Genomic DNA, 23,238 nt, shown 5'->3' on the forward strand with positions numbered 1-23,238 from the left:
TTGAGCTGCAGAAAGAAAGTAGTGCCCGCTTGCACTGTGCATGGTGCTGTTTGAGATGATTGCACAGAACGACATTTATCTAACGTACGCCGACGCTTGCGGAGCTCCAAACTATGCGAACTCTGCCCAGGCTTATTACAGACACATTATTCTCTCTGAAAGGATGCTTTCTTCTGCCCCAGTGCAGCCCCTTTTACAATGGGTCTAGGGAGGTGACTAGGCTGTCCCAGTGAGGAGTCAAATACTAATAGCCAGTCAGCTATAAGATGGCCATTTGTGTACTTAAAGATGATGCAGGGACTCAGTATACAACATTTCTCTTCCAAGGTCAAAATGTCTCACATGACCATATACATGCAGTAGGAAAGTCTTCATATGAAATCTAGAAGGTTTTATATTTTTGACTAAAATCCCTAAACCTGAAATCAAAATTAAATAACATTACATTACTCAGATTATCATGAGGAGCCAGGCCACTGCAGGGAAGGAAAGCCAGCTCACTGGATGCATGCTTACAAAAGATTAGATTTATCCAAGTCTGTGAACAGAATGTTTGTGTGGAAAATGGTGACATTCATGAAACATGGTGGGCTAGTACAAAATGTGCGGGTCAACCCATCTACATACTGCCTGAATGGGACTCATCAAAAAAGCCAACGGCTTTCTATCTAGTCTAGTAATTATTACAATTGCAACCTATTTTATGTCAATAATGTTATCCCATGTTTCAAACCACTACTGTTATCACTTCTTGTTCATAATTATTGCTATGGTTCTGTAATAATTGTTGCATCTTTATTTAATAAATCTCTTTTAAACTTAAAAAGACCAGTGGCTGAAGGAGCATAAGCCATCCACTCTTTCTGTAGATTGTGTTGGAAAGAGTGTCAACAAACAGCTAAGTTGTCTGCGGCAGACATAAAAAGAGCGACGCGTATTTTTTTTCAGCTATGAACAACTTCCTAAATTGTGCAGTAACAGACGAAAATTGAAATATGAGAACTTGCACTAATCACAACAGAGGGCACGTGCACAAACTGATGATTAGGCATATCAATCACAGAACGGTGGCTGCATCTGTCCAAAGGAAGGTACACAAGACAATTTTGCTTCGGTGCATATGAGAAGGCCTTGGTGTGTCATCACACCCTGGAAGGCTGTATATTGGGTAACTGACATTTTAATAATGAGTTCATACACTATCAGCACAACTCAAAGCGAAATAAAAAATAAAGCCTCTTGTGTTTTTCTAATGAGTGCATCAGGCAGTTATCTGAGTGTGCAAGTTAGAAGCATTCCAACATTTTCAGCACAACACTTCCTTTCACTCTGATTGCACCGCAGGAGCACAGGTGCCAGGGATTCTGTGCACAGGCAGCAATGAGTTCCCATCAGCCGGCGGTTCCAGCAGAGCCCTCTGACAATCACTTCGATGCAGCAGCTTATGCGTGAAAGGGTCTCCTATGAGCCAGCTGCTGCCATGTGTGTGTCATGCCCTCATAGCTGCCAAGAAGTAATTTCTGTTTGATGCTACAATTAGGCAACGGGTAGGACTCTTCAGCATTTAAGGTGCTGATTTACAAAAGCATTTATGAGTTTGAGAAGTAGCATTCACATTTCTTCCATTGTGACAAATGTAGTAATACCAGCTCAGCTCACAGATTACCTGTGGGTAGTTACTACCAGCAAAAAACTGTTGCAAAGAACGTGTGCATAGATGCAACAACATGATGTAACATAAATGCAAATTAATACACATTTCATTTAATGAGTTAATGCACTGTAAAATTGTATTTTATTAGTTCTACGTTTATAATTAATATTTCAAAGTATTTAAAAATTATATTGAAATGATTTTGATATTTTTTTAAATAAATAATAAAGTATAAAAATAATTTCCCCAACACTTTCCCTTAGGAAGACCTCTGCTATTGTGGCAGAGATATCGCCTATTGGTGAAACATTACAAGTGGACTCGTATATCCGGCTGGAGGGGGCTCCACTCGGCCGTGGAGACATGTAAGTCTACACTTGGGTGTAAGTCTACACTCGGAAAGGGTGAATAGCAAAAAAAAAGTATCCGTTCACACATGACAGCAGTTGTAGAGTTACAATTGAGTAAATTGACATGACATTAGTACTTTAAATACACTTTTAATAACTACCAAGAACTGGAAATCTACCCAGCCTCCAACCCTAAATGTCTGGTTTGATAAACTGAAATGGAGTTTGGGCCGTGACAGCATATATCACAAAAATTGGATGAGCTGGGCATGTTCACTAGTGTATGGGGATTGTTCAAAGATAAAAAAAACAGCAAACAATGGGAACTTACAACAGGTGATGCTGCGAAAAGCCTTGTTTTGATTACCCCAATGATGGCAAAAGATGTATATGTACATTTAGTTACTACTTATCCCAAAAAAGCACTGCTGCAGATAGCAAACTAGTCCCAAACCAAGTTAAAAATATATGGTTGGTTGACCATTGCCAATCTGATGTTGAAAGTTTTTTATAACTCCCTCTTTCACTGCAAAATAAAAAAAGAACATGATAAAATCCTTTCCTAGAGTAGTCATTGACTGGTGATAGGTGAGGGGTCATTGGCTTAGCCTAAGACACATTCCACACTCAGCTCATGCCACTTTTGCAGAACTTCTTTTAACTTTCCTGCAAAACAATCCCTGAAAGCACTATTCTGGTGGCTTCAAAGGTGACAGAATGCAAACATAATTGCCTGAACTTCACCACCATACCCATGGACTTGTGTCTTAAAATGAGATAGTCCCCTCTCCCCACCAGTAGGCATTAATGCACTTTACATGAGCACCTGTTACACTGCACAAGGTGAGATTCCTTTTTTAAGGCAAGGAGAGATCAAGTGATTTGCACAGAATCATAGGATACTGAACTGACACCAGGACTCGAATGTGGCTATCCAGTTCCGAAGTCATCAGCTCTGGCCATTGGTGGCTCAGAGCATCTGCTGTGGTGACAGGAGCCGGCCTGGCCTTGACAATGCTATCATCAAAGACAGACCCACAATATGGTCCTTTATTTGTATAAATACGCTTCTAAACGAGTTCCTGTTTGCTCTGTTTCTCTCCCTTACCATCGCATTCCTGTGTTAATTGCATGTATATGTTCCTGTAATTAACCTCTCACTTCCTTCATGCCAAGAATCTTTAAGTGGGGTAGATGCCTCAAAAATCTGCAGACCTCTTCTCTGGGCTGTGGAAGTCTGATCCAGTTACTGTAGGGGTGGGAGCCTCAGAGATCATGCTTGGAGGCTGTCCAGCTCTAGAAGAGATGCACAACGCACGTAGAAATAATCTTTGTGGCATAGTTAATGGAAATCTTGCGTCTCAAATTAAATACATTAAAAAAAAAAAATCCTTACAGCTATTCTCTGAGCCACGTTAGAAAAAGGTGATTTTATCCCAGACTATACAGTAAATAGCACGTTTTGATCCTGTTATTGCATAGACAGGTCAACCTTTTGTTTGGCATTTCTCATTTCTACACATTATGCAATTGTTCCTTGCAGGCCCCAAGGCACATTTTACGGGTGACTTATTGATCATTAAAGTGACCTTTCACACTTGAAACTCTCAAAAGGGTGATGTTGCGCCAAGGCACCCATGGGAATTAGCGCACTTTATAAGTTATCTTAACGTAACATAACATGTAAGTCTACACTGCAAGCACATGTGGCATCATACTTTCTTGCCTTTGATGCAAATTCTGTGCTGCTTTACTGTAGCCCTACTTATGTGTCAGATCTGCTGACTGGGGTTAGTCATTCAAACTATGTTTTAGGGATCACTGGGAAGTATTCAGTATCACCCAGATGCAACTACTTCAGGGAGAATATTTAAAAAGGCATATTTTCCTACCCCTATGATTCTACAATAAAGTGATGGAAGTGTTCCTGTTTGCTACAGTATTATAGGTAATGAGTCAAAGGCAGTAGATGAATGCCACAATTCGCCAGCACTGTTTAATAAGAGAACCATTGCTAAGCTAAAGTTAAGTAGGACTGTCAAGTTGATCCTATTTAATATGTTAATGCATTAGAAACTTAGTGAGATAAGACATGAACCCAAACAGTGGTGTGTCAGAAGCAATATGTCAAAGTGATGAAACTTGTAGGAAGAGATACAATTATTAGGAAGGGACAAAAGATGTTAAAATAACCTTCATTTTTAAGTCACTATAACAAAATTAGAAATGTAACTGAAAATGTTTTTCTTTATTCCAGGCAAGAATGCCAGCTACCCAAAGAAGCATTCGTATGGGTAACCCATGAGCTGAATTATACAGTAGGGGCCCAAAAATCTAGAGAGACTTTAAAACTTGGCATTGTCGGCTAATGGGGCAGTTAATGCGGACGTCCTCCCATATGCAGATATAGTCGTCTTTCAGTGATAGGTCTGCTTCACTTCCCCGAGGAAACATAATCAGTGGGCAGACTGGATGGTGAATTGTTCAGAAACAAGTCAAGTGCTTCAGACGCGCCATGACTATTGTCCATGAAGTTTGATGGATCACATCCTCGACTCGTCTTACAACTACAGAAGAAAAGATAAAATAGGAAAGAGAGGCACCATTTATATAGTTTGATTAACAAACTTTGGAAGGCTGCATTCTGGCTTGGCATTAGGCCCTGTGCTAGTAGGCTCTGAGCCACTGAAACAGCTTTGGAGACAGATACATTTCCAAATCTTTGAGATCTTTGATGCGGGGTAGTATCCATTTTGTTCTCCCAATGAGGTTGCAAATGGCTAATCGGTTTACTCCCCACCTTAGTGTTGCGCTTACCTAGGCAGGAGACACCATCTTCAGCCAAGACTGCCCCATGGTGGCAGATGCAAATGACTTCCTCCGTCTCCATGTTGATGTGGCAGTCATCCATTTCACAGTGACTGCAGTTCAGATGTAACTTAATTTCCACTTCACCATGGCTCTCGGTCACTAGAGAGATAAGGAGCAGGTACGATAGTGATCATGGGAGTGGGACATAATGGGAGGTTGACAGAAAAGCAAATAACATACAATGTCCATTATTTCATATGTTATTATCAACATTGGACCAGATTTACAAAGCTATTTAGAGGTGGCAAACCCTGCAATTCATAAAAGCAAATGGTTTGCGACACTAAATGGCACTCTCCTAAGCAATAAACCCATTTTACAATTTGGTAAATGGTTACCAAATTGCAAAGTGGATTTTTAAATGGATAATAAATAAATATTTGGAATGGACACGTTTGGATGAGAACATAGACATGGTGGTCAACTGACCCCAGCAGCCCACCATCCCTGTTATGGCATGCAATATGAGTAAATTGCAATTTGTGACCTACCTCATTAATATTCACGGGGTTGGTCAGTTTAAGACCCATTCACGAAGAGAGAGAACAGGGTCGGTGCCAAGACACAACCCTGCCGTACTCCTCGTTCCACGGGGAAGGACTCCGTAACCTCGCCCTGCCGTCCCCATCGGACCCGAGCAAAATTATCCTCATGCAAGCGCACGACCAATGCCAACAGCTCCGGCGCCATTCCCATACCCTCCAGTACTTGCCACAGCCTGCTGCGCGGAACTAGATCAAATGCCGCCCGCAAGTCGACAAACACAGCATACAAAACCCCTTTTTCTAAGACCACTGTCCTCCAATAGAGGACAATAAACCTAAAGACCTGATCTATAGTGCTGGTTTTTGGGCGAAACCCTGCCTGGAGAGGACTTAAGACGTTATTAGCCTCCATCCAGGTCTGGATTTTGCCCAAAACCTGATGGGCCTGTAATTACTAGCCAGCGATTTGTCCCCTTTTTTGTATACCGGGACAATTTCGGCACCTTTCCAGGATTGAGGAATAGCCATTCCCTGAGCTATAGCGTTAGCTAGATTGGTAATGTATAGGCGCCATCTTTTTCTATCGTGTAGAAATACATCGGCCGGGATACAATCCATGCCGGGAGCACGTCCTTGAATTACCGTATCGAGCGCCATGTCAACCTCCATAATGCTAAACACAGGGTTAATGTAAAACACCCTCCCTTGGTGGGACGTTCTAACTTCCTCAGCGCCTATTGAATATTGTGGCTTAAAGAATTCGACCCAAGAGCTCTGGGGAACATGATTATGAGGGCTATCGGTGATTACGCCCCTCTTCCATTTAAAAATGTCCCAAAAATGTTTCTGGTTTTTATCAATGCAGGCTACCTTTAGGTCTTGCCACTCACTCTCATCCCATTCCTTTTTTGCTTTCCATTGGACCTTTCTATAGATGTTACGAGCTATTTTAATCTTGCTCAAATCTTTTGATTTGAGAGCAAGTCCCAGATTTCTACGAGCTTTTTTACAGGGGGCATTATACCAGTCCTCCTGTTTACATCTAGGATCTTTTTTTGCTAGGAAGGGTCTACAGAAGCAGGATTTGAGTTTAGCGAATAATTTTCCATGTATTTCCTCGGTTACAGCTAGAGGATTACATTTGGTATCAGCTGCCATCATTGATGTCAACGCCTCTTCGACGTAAGACTCAATTTTATCAATGAGGTCAGGGTGCTCTACTACTTTATGCCACTTAAGGTGGCGTTCGTCATTTGATATGGCGGCAGCTGGGCCTGATGTTTCGGGAGTTCGGTTCATTCTATCTCCCAGTCCCAAATTAAAAATAGCAACTAGTGGATTGTGGTCGCTTTCAATCCGTGGCTTAACCACCATGTCTACTATATTACTTGCCCTAATACCGTTATCGTACGTTTTGCTACATTTCCTATCTGATGTGGTTCTTCCATTGGCCGCCCTAAGTTGGTTGCCCAGGCAAAACCCTTTCAGATACAGGGCCGCCTCTGTCCATTTGTTAACTGGCTTTACCTCAAGCTGCGGAACTCCCCACCTAAGGTCCTCCTCCTCTGTTAGGAACATGTCTTGAGGCCCAAGTGGCTCGAAGGTCGTGTTAAAATCTCCCGCAATCAGTGGGAGCACATCATTGGGCCTGGATTCGACAAGGGCATTCAGTACTGATACCACCTCAGATTTTTTCCCGCCTGGAATGCCCCTTGCGTACACGTTAAAAATATCAATTTTAAGATTGTGCGAACAAATCAGCCTAACTCCCAAAATATCATCATTCTGGATTGAGATAGGCTGAATATTACACTCCAAGCTTTGTTTGATCCAGATAACCAGGCCTCCTACTGGCCGGCCCTTGGGCCTTTTCCCCGCTGGGATAAAGAAATTCAAATAACCCAACATTAGCACAGGCTCTAGTGACCATGTCTCCTGAAAAAGGCAGATGTCATGCTTACTTATAAAATCTACCCATAAGGGAGAAGATAGTTTAGACACCATGCCCGCCCCATTCCAAGATAAGAACGAAATGTGACCGACAACATTAATTCCCCCTTCAGCACTCCCAATGTTTGATATAGGAGGAATAGATACACTTAACGGGAGAAGTGGGGTTCCCTCGTTGCTTAACATTTCCTTATGGTGCGCAACTTGAAGACCTCCTTCCCTAGCCGCAACAATATTGATAGGGGCAGGAAACACATTATCATCTCTTTTACTATCTGGACTAAGCTGCTTTCCTTGTTTTATGCCCTCAACAATCCCAAGGGTTGCATATGACTTTTTGTGATTGGGATATCCTCTTCCACCAAACAGTCAGTCACAATCCGCTAGCCCCGATAGCACATCAAATCTATTAATGGATCTAATGTCCTCAAAGGTGCATCCGTTAGACTGAGGGCACCCTCGTGTAGTCCTACCTAGGGGCAAGGATATGGGTACATAGAAGTAGGACAATGGCATTGTACATATTAAGGATAAAGGGTCATTCTGAGGCCAAGAACAAATATAATCCACACAGCGTCTATCCCTAAAATTAATGATGATACAGTCCCCCTTTACCAATTTGGGTCCATTACCCACCCAGTTTACTCTTCTAGCGTACAAAATTTCAGCGCGCATGTGGACCGGCAATGGACGCTTAGCATTGAGCCAAAATGTACATTTGTTTTTTAGGTCCTGATAAGATTCCCTTACTCCATTCGCCAAGGGTGGAACCCCTGTTAAAAGGAGCAGCTTCAGGGGGTAGATGTATGTCAATTAAACCTGATGAGCCCAGAGCTAAAGGCTGTAGAGGTGCAGGCTGCTCATCAGTTCTATCTCTACCTACCCCTAGATTATTTGATACTGCACGTGGTGGACGATGTTCAGCTCTGGCCCGGTTATCAACAGCAGGGATAGATTGGGGCTCCTGGGGAATAGGAGGTATATCTTTCACAGTACCATTTGTTAAATTATTGGGGGTAGAATTAGACTCAATGCATTGTCCTATCCCACGAGGGCACTCCTTGTTTAAACCCGATCCCTGTCTACCACCCCGAGGCTGGGCCGAGGCTAATGAAAGTTCCATACATACAAGCCTACTTTCGATAGAGCCCAGCCTTTCATAAATTGGGTCACATAAGTTCTTTACAATACTTTCCAGTTTTTTCCAGAACAAGTTATCGTTATTTTCCGGAAATTTAGACCCCTGTAGGAGAGGTGGGTTTGCCCTCACATCAGTAATTTTAGGGCGCGGGGCTATATCCTTCCCTAGAACAGAAACAGGGGCAAGGTCTGACCTAACATTTTTCCCAACAGCGGGTTTTTGATTTCCCTTACGTTTTTTTTTCAATGTAGGGGCTAATTGTTGATGGGCAGGAACCACTTTTGGGAAACTAGCTGAGCGGGTTATTATACTTGACAAAGACTTAATAGTAGGGGCCACAATATCAGTATTCGTGATGTCGACAGTTCCACCCTGCGTTACAATCAAAGATGGGGAGCATATCATTATTTCATCATTTTGCTCCTCCACCAGAGAGGATATTGAGCCCATGGAGTCCGACATAACAGGCTGTCGGCACGGTGGTGAACTTATATTGGCCATATTTCCCAAAGAGGACCTCTTGTCACAAAGGATATCTAGAGATAATCTTTTTTCAGTTAGTTCTATGTCCTTAGCGAGCACTGATTGTACTCGCACCAAAAAATTATCTAATGTTCCCATTAATGCACCCCCAGTTGATTGCATGATACGGCCATCCCTTTTAGCAGATTTATCCATTGCTTGGTATATGCTAGCAGTCTTTCAATTCTAATGTCCCTCTGGCTTGCTAGCTGGGGGCAGATGCTTACCCACAGTAAACAGGCGTTTACCCTTGATCAGTGGTTGTTAGGGAGGGGTCCCGTTCCGTTCTCTGACGATCTCGGACGGGCTCAGACGGGCCCGCCCTTGGCCCGGGCTTCGCCCGGCGCGCGCCGGCGCGCGTCCCGCGAAGCGGGGGCCGTGAGGAGTCTTGTAGCGTCTGGGCGGGAATACGGGAAGAGGACACAGCTGGTTCGAATTACAGGGCTGCTGGTCCTCGCAGTCCCGTATTTGCTTCTTTTCCTCACGAAGCAGTCACCAGTTGCAGGTTTAACCAACACCTCCGTTAGCAGCACTCACAGGATCCTTTTTTAAAAAGATGGGCAGGTTTAAAAGCACACTGACAGCTCCAGCTCCAGCCACAAACGGCACCCGCGTAGCGGGGGCCGTGAGGAGTCTTGTAGCGTCTGGGCGGGACTACGGGAAGAGGACACAGCTGGTTCGAATTACAGGGCTGCTGGTCCTCGCAGTCCCGTATTTGCTTCTTTTCCTCACGAAGCAGTCACCAGTTGCAGGTTTAACCAACACCTCCGTTAGCAGCACTCACAGGATCCTTTTTTAAAAAGATGGGCAGGTTTAAAAGCACACTGACAGCTCCGGCTCCAGCCACAAACGGCACCCGCGAAGCGGGGGCCGTGAGGAGTCTTGTAGCGTCTGGGCGGGACTACGGGAAGAGGACACAGCTGGTTCGAATTACAGGGCTGCTGGTCCTCGCAGTCCCGTATTTGCTTCTTTTCCTCACGAAGCAGTCACCAGTTGCAGGTTTAACCAACACCTCCGTTAGCAGCACTCACAGGATCCTTTTTTTAAAAGATGGGCAGGTTTAAAAGCACACTGACAGCTCCAGCTCCAGCCACAAACGGCACCCGTGACGCGGGGGCCGTGAGGAGTCTTGTAGCGTCTGGGCGGGACTACGGGAAGAGGACACAGCTGGTTCGAATTACAGGGCTGCTGGTCCTCGCAGTCCCGTATTTGCTTCTTTTCCTCACGAAGCAGTCACCAGTTGCAGGTTTAACCAACACCTCCGTTAGCAGCACTCACAGGATCCTTTTTTAAAAAGATGGGCAGGTTTAAAAGCACACTGACAGCTCCGGCTCCAGCCACAAACGGCACCCCGTAATATTCACTACTACCACCTTGCATTCCTATGGGCCAGTAGTACTATTTTAAGCTGCAAACCATGATTCCTCAGTACACCAACTCACTGTAATTAACCTGTCTTTTTCGTGACTCCAATCCACCTTCTATCCCTTTAGCAAAATCTCTGCAGCACATGTAAGCATGAAAGCTGCAACACCCTTTCACACTACTATCTAGAAGCGGCGGCATGTCCACTGTAGCATGATTGGAGCGTGTCTCTGGACCTCTTGCTTTCCACCTACTACCATATTGCCCCTATGCATCCTCCCTTGCCCACATGTAACATTGCCAGCAATGACTTTAATGCACAGTCACAAATTGCATAAGCAGCTTCCAGTCTAAATAGCTTTTTGACACCAGCTCATTCCCATACCATGTCGAGTTTATCGCCACAAAATAAGAGAGCATCTACGGCTGTCACACACCCCACACAACTCATCACAGCTCTTCACATACAAGTCACTATGCCAACATTCTTTGCAATAATACAAGCGTGCCCTCAGACAAGGACATAGCAAGACCAGGCTATGCTATATGTAGCCATGCACTATATAAATGATACTATAAGACATAACAGTGAATATACAAACATAGTACATTATACTTCAAGGCAATTTTTCAAAACCGCAAACAACTATGCAGTGTCCAGGTTTTCACACTAGGCGACTGATGATTTTAGTTTTGTGCTAATTTGTAATACTTACAACTTAATTACCTTTTGGTAAAATGGAACATAGCAGCATACCCAAAAGATCTGATCCAATCTCCTAATATAAATGATGTACTCATGTGGCCCAATACAGTATAAGATTTCATTCTTGTAACTGGAAATGTTGTCCAAGAGACTTTTGCCAGTGCATATATTGTGAAAAGGACACAGAATGATATCAAAAAGCAACATCAAGTCTACAAATGCACACAAACGTCACATACCCATTTTCACCCTGGCTGTCTTTCTCACTTGAAACAAATACACAATTCAACAGACATTAAGTTCAAACAACTGACACTTTGGCCGAACATAAGATCCAACCACATATCTAGGACGTAGAGAGGTGCATTCCAAAGGTACACTAACCCACCAACACACTTGGCAGACTATCTGAAGTCTCAAACATGTCACCCACATACTGGTCCTCTTCTCAAATATGGTGTTTTATTCTCGCCTCTTGGATTGGAGGCACCTCAGTCATTCTGGAGGTGTAGGCAGACCAGGCTTCTTGAGTTGACCACCGATTAGGGGCCGATCATCATGTACTGTTTACGTAAGTCAGCTGTACAACTTCAATACCCATAGGCAATTATTAAAGTGTTACTTCTACCTAAAACATAAATCTTCTATTTGGGCAAAAGTATGTGTTTATCTCATTAAAAAAAGCAGCAGTCATGGTTCAAAACCCATTTACCTTAATCAATTTCACAGGCTTTCTCTCAGGGCCAATTCTAGGAATTGGTTACACAGTCAGTAGTCTTTGGAGCCAGCTGCTACGGGGCACCACTCAAGAACCCTTTGAAAAGCAATGTGGCTATATGAATGCCAGACAGAAAAGTATAGTGTACACATAAGAATATCACATGACCAGAGCACCAACATACCAAGATGGACCTGCTCCCTCTGCCCACAGGAAGAAAGACTTGTGATCTACCTATGAAAAATACAAATTTCCATACTTAATTCTTAGATACTTAGACCCTACATTAAAGCTGCGGATGAGCTACTTGTCTCTTCTTCAATAGTTGTAAGCTCCACAGCTGTTGAGGGCATGAGAAGAATGAAACCAGAGGCAGCTTCTCCTTTCTTGAAAATTGGAATTCCTTCCACATATTTCCAACTATCACACTTCATTCTCCTAACCATGTTTTCTTATTGCTCATAACTGGTACCATAACTGTTACTTCAATCAATTAATTTGTGTCTATTACTTTCAACAATATAGTATGTCCTTATCAGCTGAGCAACCATTGTCAAGTTTTCAAACATCAACTATTTCTAATTCCTCAAATTAGAAAAGACAGACCTAAAGGACTGTGGAAGTCAAACATACCTCTTAGAGGTGGGGTGTACAAAACACCAAGAGGGCTAATAAAAGACACGCCATCCCTTCCATCCGCTTCTGGGTCATTGTCATCGGCAGCATTGCCACCTAAGACAAATAAAAAGTACCTTAAGAACATTATGAGGAAGACACTGTCATGTACATGTTAGGAGATCATAAAAATCAAAATAATTGTTGGGTAGGGTGCAACTGGCACTGGTCAAATTAAGGTGGTGATGTGAGCTAACTTCATAAATGTTATATGTGGCTTTCAGCATTTAAGGAATATTCTATTCACATTGCATTGGCACAAACATGCAAGGTCCTCAGCCAAGCAGAATGAGATTTTGTCTCTGTGGACGTGACCAACAGATTGTAGAATCAATTAAATGAAGCCAGTGTGCAGGGAGAAATTGTACATTGACCCATTCCTTTTTTGTTCTATTTTGGGTGATATGTGTCATTAGTATTGCGTTTCAAAGTGCATAAACCCAAACCACAAAAACACAATGGTATCACAAACTATTTAAAGACTGCTTGGTGGAGAGGCTGACCTCACGAACACATTCAAATCACGAAAACAGTCATATCTAAGGTGGCACAGTTAAACACATCTTAATCCAGTTTTAACACCATTAAAGTTGCAAATTAAAGTAAAGTAAATCTTAGATATTCGCTTACAATTGAATTTTTTTATCTTTTCTTTTGAAAGTTCTGCAAATTGAGGCCTATGAATTATGAGAGTTTTAGAAATATTATTGTGGGGAAGGATTGGAAGGGCAACACCAGAAGACCTTTCTATTTCTTCACAGTTTCTCTTGTTAACTTAACCTTGCCTTGACTGCCAAGTTGTACTGAAGGACCTTTATCATTTACCACAATTCTAGATGATAAGCAAGCACATCATAGCTCCTGGGTAGTCTCAAGAGAATTTAGGATTCTCATGCAGAATTAAGAATTGGTTCATCTGGATTTGTGCATTTTTAAAGATCATGGCACATGGCTACCCATATAAAAATGGCAAGTGTTTATTAAGTTAAGCCCTGTCAGTGTAGCTAATGTCATTATATAGTTGATTAAAATAACTTTCTTGTGTCATAATAAAAGTATGTTAGTGCACTAATTCTTCATGTGCAGCATCTTTTCACTATGTTAGGTTAGGCAGGGGTGCCCAGTATTATTTCACAATGGCCAGATCCACCTCAGATTTTTAGAAAATCTCCATGGTGTACATTTGTATATAATGCATTTATAAGGAATTCACCCACATAGAGGTTCCCGAGAAAATCTGCATGTATCCAGTCCTCGTAAACTAACGCTGGTCATTCCAAATGTTGGGTGTTAGTAAGGGCTCCCCAGATCCATTGCTTGGAATGGCATTCATCTGTTTCACAAAGAAGCTAAGTGCCTGTTTCGGCTGATAAAACAGCATTCCCATCATGGCATGCAATTAATCAAATTCACCAAGCAGTTGGCAATCTGTGCAGAGATGAACTACACAGGACATTCAACATTGGGAACAGATGTTCCACCCCAACTGAAAAATAATCCCACTAAGAAGGCAAACGCAACATGCATAAATAGAAGCCATGCACAGAAAGGTAAATGGTAATAGAACTAATATCTGTTAATACGTTTTACAGCTTTTTAATCAGTTCTCATTGCTTATCAGGAGAGTTTTAACATGCAGGTTTCTTGGTCGTCCATAAAATTACTTTTTAAATTTACATTTTGCAGTTTCACTGTTTGTTGTGAGGTCATGTTATATGTCCCATACCCACTCTTCAGATGGAACCCCTTCAATGTTAATAAAATTTATGGAGATAGACACACTACACGTCCCAAAGAATATGGTTGTCTCTCTGGACCAGTCAAAGAACTATGCAGAAACAAACACAACATAAATCCATATATGGTAGTGTACTCTCTCTTTACTAGTGAAATCTTTACAATTAACACACCTAAGAGGAGATGCTGTCCATCATCGGCCTGAATTAACAAACTGTTCACATTGGTCAAAAACAAGATGGGAAGCCTTCAAAGTGAGACTTGAGGTTCTCGGCCGAACCATTTGTCTTGTGTCATATACTGAAGAATTGTGTTTGGTTTGTAAATGATTTCAGGTGATAGTTGGAATGCAATTTATACTTTCCCGTTATTGGCCACCCATCTCTACTGCCTCACTTGCACCAACGGGTAGTTTCACCAGGAAATGCATACAGCCGTGGCCGCCGAAAAAGTATTTGGCACTGCCACTGTCCTGCCATTTCTCTGCTTATACTTCCTGTGGATTGTGAGAGGTCCTTCTATGACCTTTAGTTTCAGAAGGAAAGGTTGTATTACATCAATGTCTTGACGGTCATGTTTCTCACATGAACAAGTAATTAAATCACTAACATGTTATCATTGTCAACAAGCAATTACTAATTTGAGTAGAGATGAAGAGCAGAATACATTCAACATTGGGAGTAGAGAGATCAGAGAAATTGAAGAAGTATTCATTACAGAAAAGAAACAGGATATGAACAAATACAAACCACGCACAGAGAGGGAAATAGTGGATGGAGATTAGCTCTCTTAATGGGATTTGAGCCATAGTGTATTTTTTCTTGGATCTAATCCACAAAAGGTCATGTTGAAAGGTTCAAAATCTTCTCCTGTAGTATTATTTCAATGTCTGGAGGAGATTTTTAATTTTTATAGAGTCATAAAAGTTCCCAGGAGTACTCCAGGAAATCTGCTTTTAACAGAAGCAAATCTTTGGGCATTTGTATGTGCCTTCACAAAGTTCCTTATCCAGAAATGCTTCCAACTGCGCTTCTAACCGGAAAAACGCTAATGACGCAATTTTACAATGCTGCCCGAATTTCTAAATTCATAAGTACACTTCAGAATCTAAAAGACCTCCAGTTATGATTCTATCTATTTAGTTTCACAAAGCAATTTTCTGTGTAGTCCCGTTCCATTAGGTGCACAAAATGCTTTATGAATCGGTCTCCCTTTGTGTATCATGTTAATTTCTCAACTGCGGGATTCTTGGATATCTCTGAGACTTGCTTTTCAATAAATATTTGGTCACCTCACTGTTAGGAGATCATTTCATATCTTGGATTGTCACTTTTTAGGTCTCACCATACCAATGCTATCTGAGGTTTTTCGGTAGACCTGACCGCACTGTGTGCTTCAAGGGGACTGGTGGTTGCCCTGACCGAATCAATGATTCATTCATGCCCAATCATGATAAATGTTCGTTAGATTGGACCAGTGTGCTCGATATATGGACTGGCAGGTATGACAGTATGTTTGGTTTTAACAGACAGCCCTACTTGGTGTGCAGTTGACCTCTTGCACTAATGACACCTACACCCCTGCAAAGTAAACCCAAACTTGTAGTAAATCTTGGACATCTAAAACACCTAGAATATTTCTTCTTCAGGACGTGAGACATCTCCATTGCTTTGATCTAAAAAATACCACCACTTACACAGTGCTCATTTCTTTCTAAGAAACTGTTTACACAAGGTCATACACTGGATGGTAAGACTTAGCGAGCCTCAACTTTTCACATGGGCGCTCAGCCATTCGGACATACCGTCTGCATGCTGCAGTTCATAGTTGCTTTGGTGTGTTTTCACATCCACTGAAGACTCATATGCATATTTGTATTATTTCTCACTATTGAAAATATAACGTTTCATCATCTGCCTCTGTTACCACCTAAGCTGCATATGTACAGTACAATGTTTTGCGGAGGACCGCATCTTGGAGTGCTAACAACGTTTAATAAATACAAATAACTATACATCTGCTTCTGTGAGGAAACATGGATCCTTCTTCCAACCTGCTCACGGGTGCTGCTGCAACTGAAGCACTTGGCTTAGCACTTTCTTGATACTGTCTCTCTCTGCTCACACTTCAATTGATGTTTGAGAGGCACTGTTAGCAGCTTTCTAGACACCTTTGAGCCAAGAATGTGGCCAGATTGGGAGCTGAAGGCTGTCCTGGACACTTCTTTGCTCTTAGACCCCTCCTGTACTAAGCGTATGTAGCTAGTGGGACCCCCTGCACATATGTTTGGTGCAAATCCTTTCATGGACAGACTTTGTAAGAAAATGAGCCAAGACTGTATTTCACTTGATGGCCTGCTAGAGTGCCTATAAGAATTATTTATCTACAGCAGCAAAGCAGCATTGGAGCAGGCATCATAATGTGAGAAGAAGGAGACAATGTACTTTGCAACACCAGCTGGCAGGCCTAGGCCCTTGACCTAAACAGATGGCTGCGCACTAGTGAAACTGAGACATGTTTTATCTGAAAGGTGGGAGGGAACAAGAAAGGCACAAAACACAAGAAAGCATGCACAACAGCTACAAGCGGGCACCATGAACATTCACAATCACTCAGACTCAAGGAGGAGAACCAACACCTTGAACATGAGGCATCTTTACCTATGTATCCTCCGCCTCCTCCACCAGAGGAGCACCCCCCGCCACCCCCTCCGAAACCCCCTCTTGTCTCCCACCCCCACTTCTTCATGGCCTGGGGGCAGGATTCTCCTCCGGTTGCACCTTCCAGCAAGGACTTTCCTGACCAGGGGAAGGAAGTGTTATCCTTCCAGCCACCACCACCACCTGAAAGAAAAGAATATTCATCTGTGTCATGTTACAGTGAAAAACATATCTGAAGTAAAGCTACTGAATTTTGAATTTTGCATTTGAAATTTATGATCCAAACAAATACTTCCTGACATTGCCTCCTATTTTTTCATCCAAGGTACTTATTGGACACGCTTTGCACGTGTCTGCATTACCATATATGAGTAAGCATCTACTAACTCAAAAAGGGCAAAGCTTCAATTTTGTGAAAATATAAGGTTTTAAGAAATGAAGAGTTCTGGTTTTCTCCTGCTGTATCTGTGCATTACTTCCGATGGCCGCCATGATCTAGTTCAAATTTATGTCTTTTCTACACAAAATCTCAATTACTTTGTACACAGTACTGGCAGGAAAAAAGATGGCAGAGTTCCTCTCCTTTTAATTTCTTCTAAATTTTACATATATTCAAACGTTTCACAGCCTCCCCTCCCCTGGTAGCAATGACTGAACTCAATGGATAGCAGCCTGTGGAATACGCTCCTCACAAGTATGGCTAGCCAGCTCCTTCAAATAATTGTAATCTCTTTTGAAACTCTTTTTGTGATTTTACCTCAACTGTTACAGGCTTCTTGGTGAACTATAGATAATTTCCATACGGTGTCCCATGCAAGTGTTTTTATTTCTTTGTACACTGTAATCTTTACTAAATCCTCATGACACGTTATATCAGTCAACACCTCACCAACTTAGTAAAAGGTTTCAGTTCTCAAACTCAGTTTTATGTTTTTTAGGGTTGTGTTATGAGCCTGAATGCTCCAGAGGCCATAGTCTTTTGAGAAAGCTTCACGTGAACCATGGACTTGTACCCTGCCCTTGAGTAAGAACTATCCCATCATTTGGAATTGTAATCTGTGGACCTGCCTAGTGCCCAGCTTTCACAAAGGCCGAGGATTACCTGTCCTCTTGTTTCCACAGTAGTTTATATTCCCAGGTCCTATTTATTTACGGATGCTCTATTAACTCACTACCTCACCCATCCACTTAAGATTCATAAAAACATCTTGATTCCATAGTCATTTATTCTGTTAGTGTCTCAGAATGCCCTCTACCAGACAATGCATACCTGCTGCTCCAGATCTCCCGTTCACTCCTGGGATGGAAAAATCACTTTCAAGCCTTTCAGAGTTGGCACTATTTTTTTTGGCCTTGTACGCTCTGCCACCACCACCAGCTGCAATCATCAGTGGGACAGGGTGACCGTTCTCCATCTAGATAATAAAGACAAAATCAGGTCGAGGTTTGTCATATGCACAAATGCATTTTCTTGTATGTAGGTATAAACTGTGTTGAAGAATGTTTATAATTTTGGTAAAATGCCTCTCTGTTTGCAGAGGGTTGCCAGATTATGACTTATGCAGTAAAGCGGTAATGTGGTGAAGTCCTGGCCTGTGTCACACCTCAAATGCCAGGGTTTGAAACAAACAAATATAACATGCATACACAGTACCTTTACATTAATGACTCGCCCCGTCGCCAAGTAATAAAGACACTTCTAAGTGACTCAGTGTAAGTTGGCCACAATTTGGTAATTCCGGATTTTAAGTTACAATTTGGGAAATGCCACTTTTAGAAAGTTGGCATTTTCCTGCCCTTTCTATTTGGTGCCTGCAGGGCGTTCCTGGGCCACATGACTTGGTTAAATTGGTAGTTGGACTTTGTTTATTACTCCCAAACAGCCACACAATAGAGGAATTAGATGTGCCATGAACTGGCAAGATGGAGGGCGGAGCTGAGCACAGCACAACTTGAAACTGAATAGACTGTGCGCTGTCTTCACACAAAGGACTTGCCACCACTGCATTGTTGTGTAGTCATTCTCTGACTACACGATGAGCCTCGAAATAGAGTTTAGAGACTTTGCAAATTCAGAACTGAAACCCAGTCAACCGCACCACCTGGATTGGCACTGAGAGTGTAACATTATGAAATGGGTATAGACAAGCAATTACCCCCCCCCCCCTCCCTTTTTAACTACTTTCCCCAGGACAATGAAGTGATTGTTTTTATTAAGGATGATGTGCAAGAGAAAGTAATGAAGTCATTGCATTATCGCACATATTTCTTTCCAGAGTGGTGCCCCATCCCTGAGCTGCATGCCAGGTTAAGGTGCGGTTATCTCCCATACCTTACGGGTAAAATACAAAAATATAAATATATTTTCCTGTTATTAAGAATTTATAAAGTTAGCATATACTGCTTAACATGTGGCAGCACAATTGCACTGCTTTATCATTTAAAAAAAGTAATAGTAACATCACTTTAATCAGTTTATCTGTGATTATTGTTTTTACATAGGTGATGTGAATCGTCAAAGAAGAATAAGGATCAATGGTTTTGTATTTTTGTATTATTTTTCCTGTCCACTTTCTCACACTGTCTCACATCATTATAATAACTGTAGACAAGATATTATAATAAGCAGCAGCACGTATAGGTCCTGACGAAAGCCGCGACACCTTTATCGAGGGTCAATAGGCTGAAACATGTAGACCCCCCCCCCTTTTTCGTCATTAACTCGCAGGCATATGTTATCCCTGTCTGTGCCCTGTTTTTAACCTTGGCCCCAGGACATGTTAATAAAGGTAGATTACGACCTGGTAGCTAGTAGTAATTTATTTCCTCACCATAATTATTCTTTGCGCTGCGCCTGTCAGCCAACTGAGTTTATTCCTTCTACTTGTTGGATTTAGTATATCCAAATCAAATCATATCAAATCAATAATAGCTTTATTCGGTTAAAAATTTTAAAACCATCAAAGCATACGACGATATTTCATATTGCAAATAGTTACAATTACAGTAATCTGAAAAATCTATTAATACAATACCAAAATAAACACAGTTAACAAAGTTTCATAAATAATGAATAATACAATATAATTGGCAAACAAACACAGTAAAAAGTATGTCAACCCAGTGATTCTACAATTTTTGCATCTCCATAAAACCAAAACTAATTCATTAATCCACGTTCTCCAACTATCAGACAAAACTAAAAATGAGGGAGGTGCCCAAACAACTACACCCGATTTCTACACCTAATGGCCCCTATGATGTAACTGGCTACCCCGAAACATACCAGTGGTGACCCTAACATTTGTAGATAAACCATTGCGGGCCTCACTTGCTCAAAATTACAGTTCTTAAAAATGGGGCAGATAAATTTCTTGCGCAGCAAAGTGTAAAATTTACAAAAGAAAACCATGTGCAGCGTATTTTGTTCTGAGGTGCTATCACAAGGACAGGGCCCCAGGGTACCCTCTTTGAAAAAACCCTTCGGGTAAGCTAACAGCCAGGGAAGCATGCCATGCTTGAACCTTATTAACAAAAACAGATGGAATGGTTTGGTTATATAGGTAAAGTATGGCTGAATCTCACTGCCTGTACTTAACATGACAAATCTCCTGACTGTCGGCTTACCCAATTCCCCTCCTTCCCTCAGCAACATTGCTCTACTCACAAACTGAGTCTTGATGGCCTTTATTTCTATTTTACTCATCACGCTTGGTTTATCAAATAGGTCGAGATAACCAAGTGACTCCAAATTAGATTTGATGTATCGCAACCAAGGAATACACATGGCTTTATCAAGAGACAAGCAGTCTTGAATAATAAGTTGGTTTAGGTTCGGAGGATGCTGGGCCCAAACTCTTAGCCAGCCTAATAATGGAGCCACAGAAATTTGATCAGTAAGGTAACCTACCCCCAGGTCTTCATGAATATTAAAAATAGGAGCAGATGAGGGGAGTGACAACAGTTTCCGGAAAAAGGCGCTTTCTACTGATTGGATCTCTGTCGAGGCCTTGTAACCCCATACCTCGCTGCCATATAGGGCCATGAGAACACACTTGGCGCTATATATCTTCATAACCGCGGGCAGGGGTTTACAACCCATACGTTTTGCAAAGCCCAACAGGGCTCCTGTAGCCCTAGCAAGAATATTATTTTTCTGGGCACGTTGCATGACCCAAGTTCTCCTATCATCAAAGACGATCCCCAAATATGGGAAGGTCTGTACTTTTGTGAGCTCCTGCCCATTACAGTAGAATTTGACCTTTTTCGCACCCCCACACCCGATTGACATGGAATGAGATTTTTTAAAATTTATTAATAGGTCTAAAGAAACCATAAAATCGTTAAATCCATTTAAAAGGGCTTGTAGGCCTCTCGCGGTTCTTGCCAGCAGAACAGTGTCGTCCGCATACAATAATGCGGGGATCAATTTAGTGCCGGCTCTGGGGATATCCTTGGTGGTCGAAATTAAAGCATCACCCAGATTGTTAATGTAGAGCGAGAAGAGCAGGGGAGCAAGAATGCACCCTTGTCTTACCCCTCGCTTCACCTGCCAAGCTTCTGACAGACTCCCGTCATCACTGTAGCGGACGACAGCGGTGGTGTCCTCGTGAATGAGTGCCAGAAAGGCAATCAACACCGGGTCCAGCCCCAATACCACTAAGGAGGCCCACAATTTTTGGCGATTTACAAGATCGAAAGCAGTGGACAAATCCATAAACGCTAAATGTAAATCCCCCTGCTTAGCGACCGTGTACTTCCCAATGATAAGATGTAAATTGAGGCATTGACCCACCGTGCCCTTTCCTTGTCTGAACCCATATTGTAAATCTGAAATAATGAATTTATCCTCCAGCCAATTTGTTAATCTAGCGAGGACTACTTTACCCATTATCTTCATAGCAGAGTCCAAGAGAGAGATAGGCCGATAACATGCCGGATCCTCTCTTGAGCCTTTTTTAAATAATGGTACTATGACTGCTTTACCCCAAGAACTCGGAGCACCCGCCTTAGAAACTGCATTAAAAACAGAAGTTAAAAGCTTCGCCCAATACCTTGAATCTGCCCTATAAAGGTCCACGGGAACACCATCCGGACCTGGTGCTTTGCTCTTTGCCATTGACTCAATTGCCTCCTCGACTTCATCTTCATTGAAATGAATTTTCGAAGTCAGGTTTATGTCCCCATAATTCACTGGGTTAAGTTGAAGGATTTCAGAATAGAGCCCACTAAAATGAGCCACCCATTTATCTGGTGGAATCAGACAGTCTTTGATTGTGTTCTCCAACTCGTTAAAAAGTGGGCTATTAATTACTTTCCAAAATTGGGTACTATTTTTTAAAACACTTGCTTCTGACAATTCCTCCCAAGCCAGATTCTTTAACTGAATTTTCCTTGGCTTTATTGCTTTTTTGTAGGTCCTTCTTGCCTCCACAATCTTCCTTGCGTCTTTCCCACTTTCTTTTAATGCCGCTAAGAGTACAAAATGCGCACTAGAAGATGCTTGATCAAACCAGTTTTTAAATTTCTTAGGCCTTGGTCTCCCGTGGTAGGTTAAGTTACCCGCTACTTGTTTAGTTATTCTCTCGAAAGCACCAAGGATTTCAACTGGTTGTGACTCTATTGATAAACATATACTTAGGTCCACCATGTTACTATTGTACAGATTCTCAAGGAAATCAGTCGGGGTAATAACGTCCCATCTCAAACGTCTACCCTGATGAATAGGGACTAGGTTTAAATTAGCAATCGCAGGCAGAGGGTTTGACCTAGACACAGCATTTATATTAATTTCCATACTCAGAGGATTATGATCACTTAAGGCATTTTGAGTGACACAAAAAGAACCTATGAGGTCCATCAAAAGACAAGAAATAAAAATGTAATCAATAATACTATGATGGCCCTGTCCAGTGAATGTAGGGACAGGAGATAAGGAATCTTGTACAGGAGCAAATAAATGAAGGGCAGATACAATACGCTCCAGGTAGATCCCACCCTTAGAGTGTTCAAAGTGATTTACCTCCTGAGGGCAATAGTCAAAATTAAAATTTTCAAAACAATTGAGATGACATACATGAATATTAAAATCGCCAAAAAGTAAAAAGGAGTAAGGTGTAACATTACTTGCATCAAACTCATCCAAAAATGTAAACAATGCATATAGGTGCTCCAATTCATCCGACCTAGTAAATGAGTTATAAAAATTCACCACTAATAATGACGGAAGATTGGCACCTTCAAGTTTAACCGCCAGTATGTTTGGAGAACTCGTCACTAATAGTTCTGTGCTATACAATAACAAGAGGCTGAACAGTAACAGGAGACCCCCCGAGGTCTCCCCATCGAGGAGGGCACAGCATTTTTAGTAAAAGACTGATACCCATCCAAATAATAAGGATCTT

The 23,238-nt window shown here is 42.0% G+C and overlaps 1 protein-coding gene across 1 annotated transcript in view; it reads right to left on the bottom strand.

Annotated features, from left to right (window-relative positions):
- The window catches only part of ALK (ALK receptor tyrosine kinase), a 2,691,376-nt gene that overhangs the window by 198,548 nt on the left and 2,469,590 nt on the right, over nucleotides 1-23,238 (bottom strand). The window contains exons 15-18 of the mRNA XM_085613005.1: nucleotides 18,105-18,249; nucleotides 16,835-17,017; nucleotides 12,396-12,494; nucleotides 4,822-4,974 (exon numbers count right to left, since the gene is read on the bottom strand). Of these exons, the coding sequence (XP_085469131.1) occupies nucleotides 4,822-4,974; nucleotides 12,396-12,494; nucleotides 16,835-17,017; nucleotides 18,105-18,249 (580 nt within the window). The remainder of the gene's footprint in view (nucleotides 1-4,821; nucleotides 4,975-12,395; nucleotides 12,495-16,834; nucleotides 17,018-18,104; nucleotides 18,250-23,238) is intronic.

The sequence above is a fragment of the Triturus cristatus genome, chromosome 6 (assembly GCF_964204655.1).
Source record: "Triturus cristatus chromosome 6, aTriCri1.1, whole genome shotgun sequence".
Lineage (NCBI taxonomy): Eukaryota > Metazoa > Chordata > Amphibia > Caudata > Salamandridae > Triturus > Triturus cristatus.